This window comes from Phaseolus vulgaris, chromosome 1 (genome assembly GCF_051622355.1).
Source record: "Phaseolus vulgaris cultivar YP4 chromosome 1, ASM5162235v1, whole genome shotgun sequence".
NCBI lineage: Eukaryota > Viridiplantae > Streptophyta > Magnoliopsida > Fabales > Fabaceae > Phaseolus > Phaseolus vulgaris.
Window position 1 is genome coordinate 8,331,064 of NC_143498.1, and position 14,088 is coordinate 8,345,151.

Sequence of the window (14,088 nt, forward strand, 5' to 3'; positions counted from 1 at the left end):
ATATTATATTTAAGACACGTAAATCAAATTTTAAATCGGTTATAAGTTACTAGCAGTTATATGTTACTATTATAAAGTCCATTTATATTTCATGATAACTATTCAATATTTTTTTAATGGTCTGAGTCCAACAAGACCTATAAATAGGTGATCAACTATTCAAACTCATAAATTCATTAACCCATAATCAAATTCAATTTAAGTAACTCTATACTCTAACATCATAATCCAATTATTAGGTTAACTTATTGTCTAAATCAACTATCTTAATGTTCTATAAAAGAACATAAATAACTTTCCTTATTTGTAATTTCTTATCTCGAGATAATTCATGTTCAAACAGGGTCAAGAAAACCACTCTAAAATCTAGGGACCTAAAGTAAGTTATCCAAATATTACCAAATTTTACTATGAGCTTAATCAAGTTGAGAGGGACACTTTTTTCAACTGGTTCCACTATGATTATGAATAAATCATAGAAAAATGATCTATAGAGTAAAGATAAACTTACTCTCTTTAAAAATTTATAAGGTAAAAATGTAATCTAACTCTTGAGTAGTGTAAGATATATCAAATTTTGAAATAGATGAGTTGTATAAAAAAAAAATTAGATAAAGAAAAGAGAAAGGGAAAGATATAAAGAGAGAGGGGATGAGAAAAAAAAGAAAGAATAAGAAGGTGTGGGAGTGGGGTTTACGGGTCTTACAACTAGAATTTGAATCCACATTTCTTTACATTAAATTTAATATATATCAATGATAAATTTTTTTATTATGTATTAATACACTTTGATTGTCTCCATATACTTTTGAATTGTCTCCATATTTAAATTAATATACAAAAAATATGTGTATAAAATTTAAAATGAAAGAGTACAATTGTGCTTTTATTTTTATATGGTAGTTAGAATTACAAAGACAAAAAGGATAAAAATTTCTTAAAAATTGCATAACAGAAAGTAATATCCTTTTTTTGTAATTTGATTGATAACAATTAATAATAACACCCAATAATACATTTTTTTTAATTGCATTATTTTAATTTCTTTTTTGAAAATTACAATTAGTTTCTAAAGCAGACAAAAAGACTATCAAACCATAAAATTTTCCGCACTAGAGTTGCTGCTCCCTTAAGAAACCGACACCAACCGTCACTTGGCCAAACCCCAAACCGAACAACCCTATTTTTATTTTTATTTTGTTTTTGACGTCATAAATGAAAATTTGTTTTATAAAGAAATTAAAAATGGATGTTGCTTGATTCGACTCTTAAACCATAGGAGAAAATAACGCTTGCGTTTAGATCTGATGAGCGCTGCTGCCAATACCACCACACCATAGCCAAGAAGAAAGAAACAGAAAGAAAGGAAGGAAGAAAGAAAGAAGGATTCAATTCGCAACCATAGCCAAAGCCGTAGCCATAACGAACCTCACCTCACCTCTAATGATAATGGCATGCTAGAACGTCGTTTCTACCGTTCAACAACTCTCAATCAAGTTCTTCTCTCTTCCCTCTTAAAGCTTTTGCTATTTATTTATTTTCATTTCCGATTTTTCATTCATTATTCGCTGCGTTTCGAATCAGATGGTTAGGTTATTCAGTGTTTGGTTTGTACGGAATAAGAATGAATTTTTGACACCTTCACGCACGGCACCAACACGATTTATGTGTGTTTTATAAGTTTCAATTTGGAGGATGTAATATTTTGGTTTCTCTATTTTTGTTTTAGATTGTGAAGAGCGTTAATGATTGTAATTGTGTACAAATTTGATTTGATTCGGTTGGTTTTTGGGTTGCAGTTTAAGAGGAGGATCTTAGCGATGGCCAGAGCTCAATTTTGGTGATTCCTGCGGGTACAGTGGGGAGTAAGAACGGGGTGGATCGGAGAATGGACCGAAACAAGAGCCGTACCGATCTACTCGCAGCTGGCAGGAAAAGGGTATCTGATTTTGCAATACGAGTTTCATTTCTTGCTTTGACAAGTGTGTCTCTGTGTGTGGAGGGGGTGAAGGAAGTGTAGCTCTTGTGATTCCTGGGTGTGTTTTTGGTAATAGGATTTTGGTTCCTATCAGAGTTAGGGGATTGTTGTCTAGGGTTTTCGTATCTGAGAAGTGTGGGGTGTTGTACACTGTACTTTAGAGGGAATGTAGATTTGATGACCAGTGATGAGTGGATTAGGTGTCAATGGCTTAGAATTTCATTATATATAACACCAAGACCTAGCAAATCTGTATGTGAGTGTGTAATCCCTTGTTTTACTCGTGAGCAGTTACTATGTGCCTCAACTTGTTTATAGGATTCAAATTCATCTAAGAAAACAGTGCTAAGGACTGTACACTGTAGCATTCATTCACCTGTTCATTTACTTTCTGAAGGCTGATGTGTAAACTTGATTGAATTTGTTTTATTAAAATTGTTATTATTAATAAAGCATTTAATGTTGTCTTTGTCTTTCTATTTGATTCATTTTATTTTGTTGTTTGAACATATATAGTTACAATTGACTGGTTACAGTTCGTAATTATTTTTCACTATGTTTTTCACTTCAGCTCCAACAATTTCGTCAGAAGAAGGACCATAAAAGTGGTAGTAACAGTGGAAAATCATCAAAAAAAGTTGGTTTACCTCAGCTAGTTGATTCTGATTCTGATGCTGCAAGTAGTGTCTCAGTTTCAACGGTGTCATCTCAGATAACTGATGGAAATGTTGAGGATGACAGTCACTCTAATGTGGTTAATACAGAAATATCTGAGTCACAGTCTGTGGCAAACTCGTTACCTCCTGACAATATTGATCTGTCTGTTGTTTCATCATCAGTCGTCATGACACATAATACAGGTGATGAAACTGTATTGGATTCTAATGCTGAGCTAGCACATCGGGCTCCTGGGGTCTGTGAGAAAGATAATGAGTTATCTGTTCAAGGGAATATTGCTAAAGACATTGGTGCTGATGTGGCAGAGGATGTGTCTTTGAGAACTTCAGGTAGCCTGGTTCCTGAAGGAGGAGAAACACATGATCATGCATCTGCACCTGTTTCCATTTTGTCCCAGTCTGCTCCTGGCACATCTGCAGCGGGTGAGTCTATTTCAGAAAGAGAGGGTGAAAAGAGGGAAGAATTGTTGCTTTTATCTCAGGATATTCAGAATACATCTGTGATGCAAACAAGGGAAGATCAGGTAACAGATTTAGGTTGTGCTCTCTCTCTTTCTCTCTGTACCTTCATTAATGTTATACCCTTATGTTTAGGTATTAGGATATTAATTGGGCAGGCTGGGAAAACTAGTAAATGGATTTGATTTATAATTTAAATTCTCATTTGTTGCTGGGTAGGGGCAATGCAGGAGGCAGATGGTTTGGTCACGAAGAAATTTTGTCAAAGCACTGATCTCGTGAATGATGATCAGAGGCAGCTTCTTTTGTCTGAAGTTGGTGAGAGTGACCAGTCTCTTTCGGGAATTTCTTTGGAGAAAGCAAGAATTGGGGAGGCGTCTCATGAAGCTGAACAACGGAGCAAGTCAATTGAATTGCTCTCCTCTCACGAGGTTGTGTCAGATAAGCTTTCAGGTTTTGATAAAGGTCAGAGAGATGATATTGCAGCTTCAGGGACTTCAGCGAGGAATCTGGAGAGAGAAGCATTACCTAGTTCATACCATGAAGAAATTCTCCTTCAGTCTAATCAAGAACAGAATAGTGATGTAGTTCTCGTTGAACAGGATAGGGGACTTCTGGAGGGGTTTAATCAGCAATGCCCTCATGTTGGACTCACAATTGAAGATCCAAAGTCAAGGGCAGGTCATGAGTTTGATCCAGCCAGACCGTTGGATGTGTCTTCTGTTTTTGATGCAAACTCATTTAATCTCTTGCAGCTGGCTGAAATTATAAGGGGGCTTAGTGAACAAGAGTGTCAGTTTCTGATTGAGGCAAGAGGAGCAGAGTCTGATTTGGATCCTTTAGCCAGTGGTTCAGTTCTATCAGACCATGACATTTCAGAAGCATTTCAGAGTCTCAAAGAAGAATTGTTTCTTTCAAATTTAATGAAAAATATATTTAACATTCAACTAGCTGAACTACTGGAGTCTGATAACCAGGGTCATCAGTTGGTTGATGAAATATATCAGCTTCGTGCTTCTCATAATGAAGTTAATGAGAAGAATCAACACCTTAGTGAAGAACTTGATAATTGCCGTGTTGATCTACATGATATTTCTAGCAAAAATGTGGAACTACAAAATCAATTTAATGCTGCCATGGCTGAGGTGGAAGCTCTTTCTGCCAGAGTGGTTGAGCTGCAGAATAATTTTGATATGTCTCACAAAGATTCATTGAAATTATCCAAAGAGTTGGCTGACTGCAGAGGCTTTATCTCAAGTTTACAGGTGGAAAAGAAGGGCTTGAATGAAACTCTTGATTTGACAAATGGTGAGAAAAATAAACTTTTGGAGGAGAAGGAATTTCATCTATTTGAAATTAAGAATCTGGCGACTGAATTAGCTGACTTAAACAGTTCGATGGAAGGAGTAAAACTTGAGAAGTCCAACTTAATTGACAGGATCTCTTCTGTGACTGAAGAGAGGAATAAGATTGAAGTTGAAATTGAGCATCTCAAACATGAGATTGACAGGCTGTCATTAGATTTGGTTGAAAATAAAGATCTGGTGGCGAGTATACAGACAGAAAATTCCAACTTAAATGGGAACCTTGCTTTTTCAGGTGATAAGATTAAACATCTTGAAGATGAGAATCATAGACTCTCTTCTCAAATCATTGCCTTAAATGAGCAATTATCTATAGAAAAGGGGGATCGATTGAGGTTTGAAAGTGACCTTAAAGAAGCTACAGTGCACTTGGAACAAATCTCCAAAGAAAATGTATTTCGCAATAACACTTTGGATAAGCATAAAATAGAAGACACTGGAAAGGAACACAGCCAACAACTATCTCAACCCAGGGACCTTGGGCGTCAAGCCAATGAACAAAGTAAGGGCGTTGAAATTGCAATTACCGAGGATTCTCTGCATATGGATCAGGAGCCAGAGGAAGGTGCACCAGTGGGACCACATGTGAATAGACTTGAATGTGAGGTATTTGATGATGATCTTGGGTTTGTTTCATTGAAGGATTGCTTGGATGAGGCAGAGAAAGTTTTGACAATGCTTGAAAAGGCAATTAATGAGTTGCATTTTCAATCAGTATCCTCCAGCAGGTCTGGTGAAAAAGTTTCGTCACCTGTGGTTTCAAAATTGATACAGGCTTTTGAATCAAAAGGACATGAAGATGAGCCTGAGGAGGAAACAAAGGATTCCAGTTATGTTCAGTCATCATCAAACTCATTTAAGTTGACCAAAAAACAAATTGAAAATTTGAAAGAATTGCTTTCGAAGTGGAAGCTGGATGTTCAGATTGCGGGTGCATTATTCAAGGTGGAGCGAGATGATCGGAAAACTGGTGACGCAAAGTATAGTGATCTCAAAGACCAGTTTGAACAATTGAAGCAACATTGCTCAGATATGGAAGCATCCAACATTGAACTAACCATTCAGTATGAATCCGTAAAGCAACTTCTGGGTGATATTCAAGAAAAGAAATTTCTTCTTGAGGAACTTTGTGACACTTTAAAGCTAGAAGATGCCCGTCTTAAAGCCAAAAATAATGAACTTTATGAAAAGCTTGGATATTGTCAATCAACAATTAGTGAATTACATACTGAAATGAATGATGTGAAACACATTTCAATTGATATGGCTTCTAGTGTTGGCAGTCAACTGGAAAATTTGCAAAAGGAGATAACAGAGAGGGCAATGCTACTTGAGCAAGGCCGGAATATGTCTGTGGCCCAAATTGTCGAGTTAGTTGGGAAGCTGGAAGAATCAGTTGGTGGAACTTTGTGCACAACTTTCACTTCTGACACCCATGGTGACCTGGATATCACTCATCAGTTAAAAGTTTCAGTTCATGCAGCTGCTGAAATGATTTTTGATCTGCAGAAGAAACTTGAATCTACTAATTCAGAGCATGAAATAATGTGCACATCGTATAAAGAAGTGAGTTCAAAATGTGATGATCTGCTTGGGAGGAATGAATTGGCTGTTAGTCTACTGCATAAGATGTACAGTGACCTGAGGAAACTTGTACTCGGAAATGGTGGGACTATGGATGATAAGATAGATGTACAAAGTGAAGTGCTGCCTGAACTGCTTAACTATAATAGCTATCAGCCCATCTTGAAACATATTGGGAATATATTAACCGAGAAGCAGGAACTTGAGTCTGTTACCAAGGAGATGAAGTCGGAATTGATGCACAGGGAAACAGAATTGGAAGAATTGAAGATGAAGTGTGTTGATTTAGATTCTGTTAGTAAGCTAATACCAGATCTGACAGGTGTGCTGAATACAGATATTCCAAAGCTTGATATGAATAAATCGCCCCTTTCATGGTTAGAATCTTTGGTGTCTAGTCTTGTACAGAAAATCAGAGAGGCTGAAATCCAGTATCACACGTCTAAAGAAGAATATGGATCCAAGGAGATGGAATTGGCTGAATTGAAAGAAAAAATGCATTATCTAGACACACAGCGTCTTGAGAATGAAAATGAAATCCTTGTTTTGAAGGAAAGCTTATATCAGGCTGAGGAAGCTCTTGTTGTTGCTCGCTCTGAATTACACAAGAAAGCAAATGAACTTGAGCATTCAGAACAGCGGGTGTCCTCCATTCGTGAGAAACTTAGCATAGCTGTTGCCAAGGGGAAAGGGCTAGTTGTACAGCGAGATGGCCTCAAGCAGTCCTTAGCAGAGACATCCAGTGAATTGGAGAGATGCTTTCAAGAGTTACAGTTGAAAGATAATAGACTTCAAGAGGTTGAAACAAAACTTAAGACATATGCAGGAGCTGGTGAATGTGTGGAAGCTCTGGAATCTGAGCTTTCTTATATACGTAATTCATCTAATGCTTTGAGAGAGTCGTTTCTCCTTAAAGATTCAATGCTTCAGAGGATAGAAGAGATATTGGAAGACTTAGATCTTCCAGAGCAGTTTCATTCAAGGGATACAATTGAAAAGATTGATTGGTTGGCTAGTTCAGTTTCTGGAAACTCATTGGCATTGAATGATTGGGAGCAGAAAGATGCTGCGGGAGGAGACTCATACTCTGATGCTGGTTATGCAGTCAGAGATTCGTGGAAAGATGATAGTCAGCTACAACCAGATTCGGATGATTTTAGAATGAAATTTGAGGAGTTGCAGAGTAGGTATTATGGGTTGGCTGAGCAAAATGAAATGCTTGAGCAGTCATTGATGGAAAGAAACAGCTTGCTTCAAAGATGGGAAGAGCTTGTAAATAGAGTTGAAATGCCTTCACATTTGCAGTCTATGGAGGCAGAGGATAAAATTGAATGTATATGTGCAGCACTTACTGAGGCTAATCATCATATAGATGCTCTGCAACTTAAGATCGAAAAATATGAAAGTTATTGTGGATTGCTAAATACCGATCTGGAAGAGTCTCAAAGGACCGTGTCTGCTTTTCAAGAAGACCTTAGTGCACTCACATCAGAGAGAGGGGACCTTTCTGAAAAAGTGGAGTCTTTGCTCCATGAGAATGAGAAACTATCATTGCAAACAAGGGAGGCTGAACTTGAGAAAGAAAATCTGCTTAAGGAAACAACTAGTGTGAAGGACAAGTTGGAACACAAAACTGCAATTGAAGAACAACTTTTCACTATTGAGGGCAAGATCAGAAAATTGCAAGACTTGGTTGGTGATGCCTTGTCAGAATCTGATATACAAAATATGGTGTTTGGTAATGCAAATATTGATTCCTTAGAAGAATTGCTGGGAAAGCTCGTAGAAAAGCTGAACATGGAACAGAAACTATCTGCATTGACAAGAGAAACTGAACTTGAGAATGAAAGGCTGCTTAAAGAAATAACTAGTTTGAAGAACGAATTGGAACACAAAACTGCAATTGAAGAACAAATATTCACTATTGATGGCAGGATCAGAAAGTTGCAAGACTTGGTTGGTGATGCCTTGTCAGAATCTGATATACAAAATATGGTGTTTGGAAACAAAAATATTGATTCCTTGGAACAATTGCTGGGGAAGCTCGTAGAAAAGCTGAACATGGAACAGAAACTATCTGCATTGACAAGAGAAACTGAACTTGAGAATGAAAGGCTGCTTAAAGAAATAACTAGTTTGAAGGACCAATTGGAACACAAAACTGCAATTGAAGAACAAATTTTCACTATTGATGTCCGGATCAGAAAGTTGCAAGACTTGGTTCGTGATGCCTTGCCAGAATCTGATACACAAAATATGGTGTCTGGTAATGCACCTATTGATTCCTTGGAAGAATTGCTGGGAAAGCTCGTAGAAGAGCTGAACGTGGAACAGAAACTATCTGCATTGGCAAGAGAAACTGAACTTGAGAAAGAAAAGCTGCTTAAGGAAATAACCAGTTTGAAGGACAAATTGGAACACAAAACTGCAATTGAAGAACAATTTTTCACTATTGATGAGAAGATCAGAAAGTTGCAAGACTTGGTTGGTGATGCCTTGTCAGAATCTGATACACAAAATACGGTCTCTGGTAATGCACCTATTGATTCCTTGGAAGAATTACTGGGAAAGCTGGTAGAAAAGCTGAAAATAGAACAGAAACTATCTGCACAGACAAGAGAAACTGAACTTGAGAATGAAAAACTGCACAATGAAATAGCTAATTTAAAGGATAAATTGGAACGGAAAGCTGCCATTGAAGAACAGATTCTCATCATTGATGGTAAGATCAGAAAATTGCATCATTTAGTTGTTGATGCTTTGTCAGAATCTGAAACAGAAAATCTGGTTTCTGGTAGTGAGAAGATTGATTCCTTGGAAGAATTGTTGAGAAAGCTTATAGAAAATCATGCAAATCTTTCATCAAAGAATCCTGCATATGGGGTTTTCGGTGATGGACTACAGTCACAAAAGGAGGATGGTACACTTTGTGAAGAAAGAAGTATAGATGTGCTTGATAAGGAGACAGATATTGATAGATATAAAATAGATCTGGAGAAGTCTTTGAATGAATTGATGCATGTGAAGGAGGAGAGAGATAGATCTTTGGAAAAACAAATATCTTTATCTGGTGAAGTTGAAGCTATGACTAAAAGAATTGAGGAGTTGCAAGGGCTTCTTAATCAGGAGGAGCATAAATCAGCTTCTCTTAGAGAGAAGTTAAACGTTGCAGTTAGGAAAGGGAAGTCATTGGTGCAGCACCGAGACAGTCTAAAACAAACGATTGAAGAGATGACTGTTCAGATGGAGCACTTGAAATCTGAGATCAGCAACCGGGATAATACACTTGCAGAGCGTGAACAGAAGTTGAGACAGTTGTCAACCTACCCAGATAGGTTAGAAGCTCTTGAATCGGAGAGTTTGCTACTGAAGAAACATTTGGAAGAAACAGAGCACCATTTGCAGGAGCAAGAATATGCTCTGCAACTGATTTTGAACAAGTTAGGTGAGATTGAGGTTGGTGGTGAAGGTCATATGAGTGATCCAGTAAAGAAGTTGGAACAGGTTGGGAAACTATGCTCTGATCTGCATAGTACTGTGGCATCTTTAGAACAAGAATCCAGGAAGTCTAAAAGAGCATCAGAACTCCTACTGGCAGAGTTAAATGAGGTTCAAGAAAGGAATGATAGTTTTCAGGAGGAGCTGGAAAAGGTGACTACTGAACTTGTGGATATCAGAAGAGAAAGGGATTCAGCTGAGGCCTCCAAATTGGAAGCGCTTGCACATCTTGAAAAGTTATCAGCCTTGCACGAGGAGGGAAGAAAGAGCCATTTTTCTGACATCATGGAATTAAGATCTAATCTGAACCTAGTCTTCAAAAGCTTTGGTGAGGTTCACAGTTTACTCTCCAATGCATTTTTCTTTGATTTGGAATCTTATCGGAAACTGGAGGCTGGTCTTGAGTCATGCATGAAAGGAAACAATGCTACAAATATGGTGGATTCATCCATCACCAAAGATCACTGGGCATCTAATAAGGTATTTATAACACATGGATATCGAACTAGTTCAAAATTATATTTTACATCATGTTCTGACATTTTCTGTATTTCTACTTCAACTTTCTTTCACGCTGTAGATGAAGAGATAATGTGAATTTGAGAATGAAAAATATAAGATTTAATGCAGTTTATGACAGGGATGTGTTAGTTTAAATTCTTGTACTTCAAATTTTTGGGGCTGGTGATGGTGGTCTTTATTTTTTCTTTTTGTAGTTTCTGTTTCCTCAATGTTGTTGTCTTAGATATTTTTAAATGAACTCTGACTTTTCAAACTAGAAAGAATGAGCAGTGGAAAGTTGAGATGTTTTTTGGTTTCATAGTTTCTCCTTGTTTATCAGCATCTTAGTGGCATTACTTTCAATCACTCCTTTATTGAATATAATTTTCTTCACTTTTTGTTAGTAATGGTAAATATGTTATAATGTGATTTTAGATTAAGATTAATGGGAAATTTGAGTTCATTGTTGTCTTAGCATTTACGTCTATTATTATAATGGAACATATTTATATTATATAATATATATAGAATGTTGCAACTGCACTTCCAGCACAAAAACTCACAAAAACCCTCGCTCTGTTTTAAGTTTATAGCTCAAATTTTATTTGTTGCATATGTGCTTTTTGGTTTGTGTTTGGCTTAATTGCACTTTGTTAGTACTATTTTTGGTAATATGGCCTTGTTTCCTTCCTAAATACTTGTGATATTTGTTCCAGAAGAGCTCTGTGCCTGCAGATTCTTGGCGAGATTTTGATGCAATTGATCAGTATGATGATAATACTTCAGTTGAAAATCTTCGTCTATTTGGTCATCAACTACAAGAGTTCATGATAAAGGTCAGTTCTCTGAAGGAAAAAATAAACATACACTCAAGTTTCGCACAGGAACTAGACAAAACTCTCTCTAAACTAATGGCAAATATTCAAATCGAAATGACTTCCCAAAGAGAGTTGAGTGAAACTGTGAAGAAAGAACTAAGTGAGCATGATGAGAAACTTGTTGCATTACGTGGGATCATTGCCTACCTCTATGACGCATGCAATAACTCTTCCATTGTACTTGAAAATGAAAAGGCTGAACTGTCTGGGACGAAGGTTGATTCTTCAGATCTAGGAATTAACTTGGAAACTCCTTCATTTGATGATGACATATCTGAGGAATGTATTAAAACCATGGCAGATAGATTGCTGTTGGCTGTGAAAGGGTTTACTAGTATAAAAGCTGAATTTTTAGATGCTAATCAAAAAGAAATGAAGGCTACTATAGCAAATTTGCAGAGAGAGCTTCAGGAGAAGGATGTTCAAAGAGATAGGATTTGCTCAGATCTGGTAAAACAAATCAAGGATGCTGAAGCTGCTGCAAACAGTTACTCTCAAGATCTTCAAGCTTTTAAGATTCAAGAACATAATTTAAAGAAAGAGGTGGAAGTGATTGAGGCAGAAAGGAAGGTACTCGAACAGAGAGTGAATGAGCTGCAGGATAGGCAAGAAACCACTGCTGCATTAGAGGAGAAGATGCGATCTCAGACTGGTTTACTGGCTGCCAAAGACCAAGGTGGGTTTTCTCTGTTTCATTTGTTTTTTAAGAAGTGAACTTGCAATATTTCTTTTACAAATGAGAAACTTACAATATTTCTGAAACTTGCTGGTTTAATGCAGAAATCGAAGCACTAATGCATGCCCTTGATGAGGAAGAAACACAAATGGAAGAATTGACAAATAAGATTGTGGATCTTGAAAAGGTTGTTCAACAAAAGAATCAAGAGATTGAGAACCTTGAATTTTCTCGTGGTAAGGTTATAAAAAAACTTTCCATAACTGTCAGCAAGTTTGATGAGCTTCACCACCTTTCGGCAAATCTCCTTTCTGAGGTTGAAAAGCTCCAATCCCAGTTGCAAGAAAGAGATACTGAAATTTCATTCTTGAGACAAGAGGTTACCAGATGCACTAATGATGTTCTTCTTGCATCACAAATGAGCAATCAGAGAAGTTCTGATGAGATCTTTGAGTTCTTAACATGGGTTGATATGGTTGTGTCTCATGACGGGGCGCATGATATACATCCTGATATGAAGAGCAATAGCCAGGTTCATGAATGCAAAGAAATACTTCATAAGAAGCTTATGTCTTTATTGTCAGAATTGGAAAATCTAAGGGAAGTTGTAGAAAGCAAGGATGCGATGTTGCAAATAGAAAGGAGTAAGGTAGAAGAATTGAATCACAAAACAGAAAGTCTTGAGACGTCCTTACACCAGAAAGAATTGCAATTAAATTTGCTTGAAGGTGTGGAAGAAACTGGAAAGGGAGCTGGCACAAGCTCAGAGATTGTGGAGGTAGAACCAGTGGTGAGAAAATCATTTATTTATTTAATAGTTGGTCATTTGCACTAGTACAAAAATATTATAATAAATCTGGATTAAGTAAAATTCTTTTCAAATTAAAACCTCAAATTGAATAAAACATGAAATACGTTACTGTGCCATTACCTTGTCTTGCTTAACAACATTCATTCTAAAAAAATTGTCAACTCAAGACAAACAGAAGCAGTTTGAAAGTTCGGTTTTATGTTTGAGTTATCTTAGATAATAAGATATGTGCACTTTTTCTCTTCTGTAACGACCTTTTTACTCTGGTTAAATATGATAGTTAGCACTTGCTTTTAAAAACAAGAAATAAATAAAACTTAGTGATTAAAAGAAATTAAAGATTTTTTCGTTTTGGTCACGGCATTGGCACAGTTATGGTTGATTTAAATTTGAAGGAATTGAATTCATTTTCCCCGTTTTTTATAGATGAACCATTGGTCACCATCGGGGGCTTTTGTAGCACCTCAAGTACGCAGTTTGCGCAAGGGCAACAGTGATCATATTGCCATTGCTGTAGATGCAGACCCTGGTAGTACCAGTAGGATAGAGGAAGAGGATGACAAAGGTAGTTCTGCACTAAACCTTTGTACTGATTTCTGGTGCTTTCAGCTATGCCTTATGATTCCTTTTATTTAATTCTGGTTTCCCACTTTCTGTTGCAGTCCATGGTTTCAAATCCCTCACCTCGTCCAAGATTGTCCCAAGATTTACTAGACCATTGACTGACTTGATTGATGGCTTATGGTGGGTATATTTTCCCTATGCTTTCATGGTTTTAAATTTCTGTTTATTGAATGGCTTTTAATTCGTATTTGTGCAGGGTTTCTTGTGATCGGACTCTAATGAGACAACCTGTCTTACGGCTTGGAATTATATTTTATTGGGCCATAATGCACGCACTACTTGCCTTTTTTGTTGTTTGAGGTGCGGTCTCTGATTTGGGGTTTACATGATTGACTCCACTGATACCTGAAAAAGGACCCTGTTAAGTTGTACAGTACAGTGTCTTCCTTCTGCTTGCTTCTTGCTGCGGTGTGAGGCAGTTATAAATATAATAAAATTAAAGATGCAGCTGCCACAAAGAGTTACAGGCAGAGCATTGAAGAAAAGATGAGAAAGCAGATTGCTCAGTATTTGGAGAGCAATGGATGAAGATTCAGCTCCACAAACATCCTAGTTGGTTCCTTTCAAAATATGCATTCAACAAGATTATTACTAAGCAGGATAAGTGACCAGTTAGGTATATAGGAAATATAATTCTTTTGAGAACTTCGATTAAGGTTTTTTTAATCTGCTTAGGCATTACAAATTTCGCAGTTGCCATTCTTTGTATTCTCACATCAATCTTAGCGTTACGAATTTTTTGGCAGTTTGTCAATCATTAAAACATATATATGACATGTAAACTCCAAATATATTTAGATTTTGACCTTGGGACATGCTTGCGTCGTTTGCTTATGATTCTCCATGTTTTCTTTTAAGCATTCATTGTCAACAACATTGATATACAAGAAATAAAAGGTTGTATCATGTCAGATTAAAATTACTGTAACGTGCATGTTTTTAATGGTATTTGTGACACTTCCCATCATGTTATTCACACTCTTATCTCTGTCTACACACTCTTATCTTCCAAAAACATTTCCTAAAACCATTTCTCTC

General features: G+C 36.8%; 1 protein-coding gene across 10 annotated transcripts; it reads left to right on the forward strand.

The window, feature by feature from the left end:
• Window positions 1-1,258: 1,258 nt before the first annotated feature.
• On the forward strand, window positions 1,259-13,865 carry LOC137813416 (nucleoporin). 10 transcript variants are annotated; one of them, XM_068615646.2, is made up of 9 exons: window positions 1,259-1,496; window positions 1,800-1,939; window positions 2,550-3,192; window positions 3,334-10,040; window positions 10,778-11,615; window positions 11,720-12,405; window positions 12,853-12,991; window positions 13,089-13,170; window positions 13,247-13,865. In XM_068615646.2, the coding sequence occupies exons 2-9, from the start codon at window positions 1,889-1,891 to the stop codon at window positions 13,347-13,349; spliced, it is 9,249 nt and encodes a 3,082-aa protein (XP_068471747.1). In that variant the 5' UTR covers window positions 1,259-1,496; window positions 1,800-1,888; the 3' UTR covers window positions 13,350-13,865. The 10 variants fall into 10 exon arrangements, with proteins under 10 accessions (XP_068471747.1, XP_068471749.1, XP_068471748.1 ...); XM_068615648.2 differs by having other exon boundaries at window positions 11,720-12,393; XM_068615647.2 differs by having other exon boundaries at window positions 10,781-11,615.
• The last annotated feature ends 223 nt before the right edge of the window (window positions 13,866-14,088 follow it).

Bases quoted from the DNA above. Each gene is read 5' to 3' on its own strand.
- LOC137813416 (XM_068615646.2), top strand. From the start codon at position 1,889: ATGGACCGAAACAAGAGCCGTACCGATCTACTCGCAGCTGGCAGGAAA. The intron at 1,940-2,549 runs GTATCTGATTTT...TTTTCACTTCAG, and splicing joins TCGCAGCTGGCAGGAAAAGG to CTCCAACAATTTCGTCAGAA. The intron at 12,406-12,852 runs GTGAGAAAATCA...CGTTTTTTATAG, and splicing joins TTGTGGAGGTAGAACCAGTG to ATGAACCATTGGTCACCATC.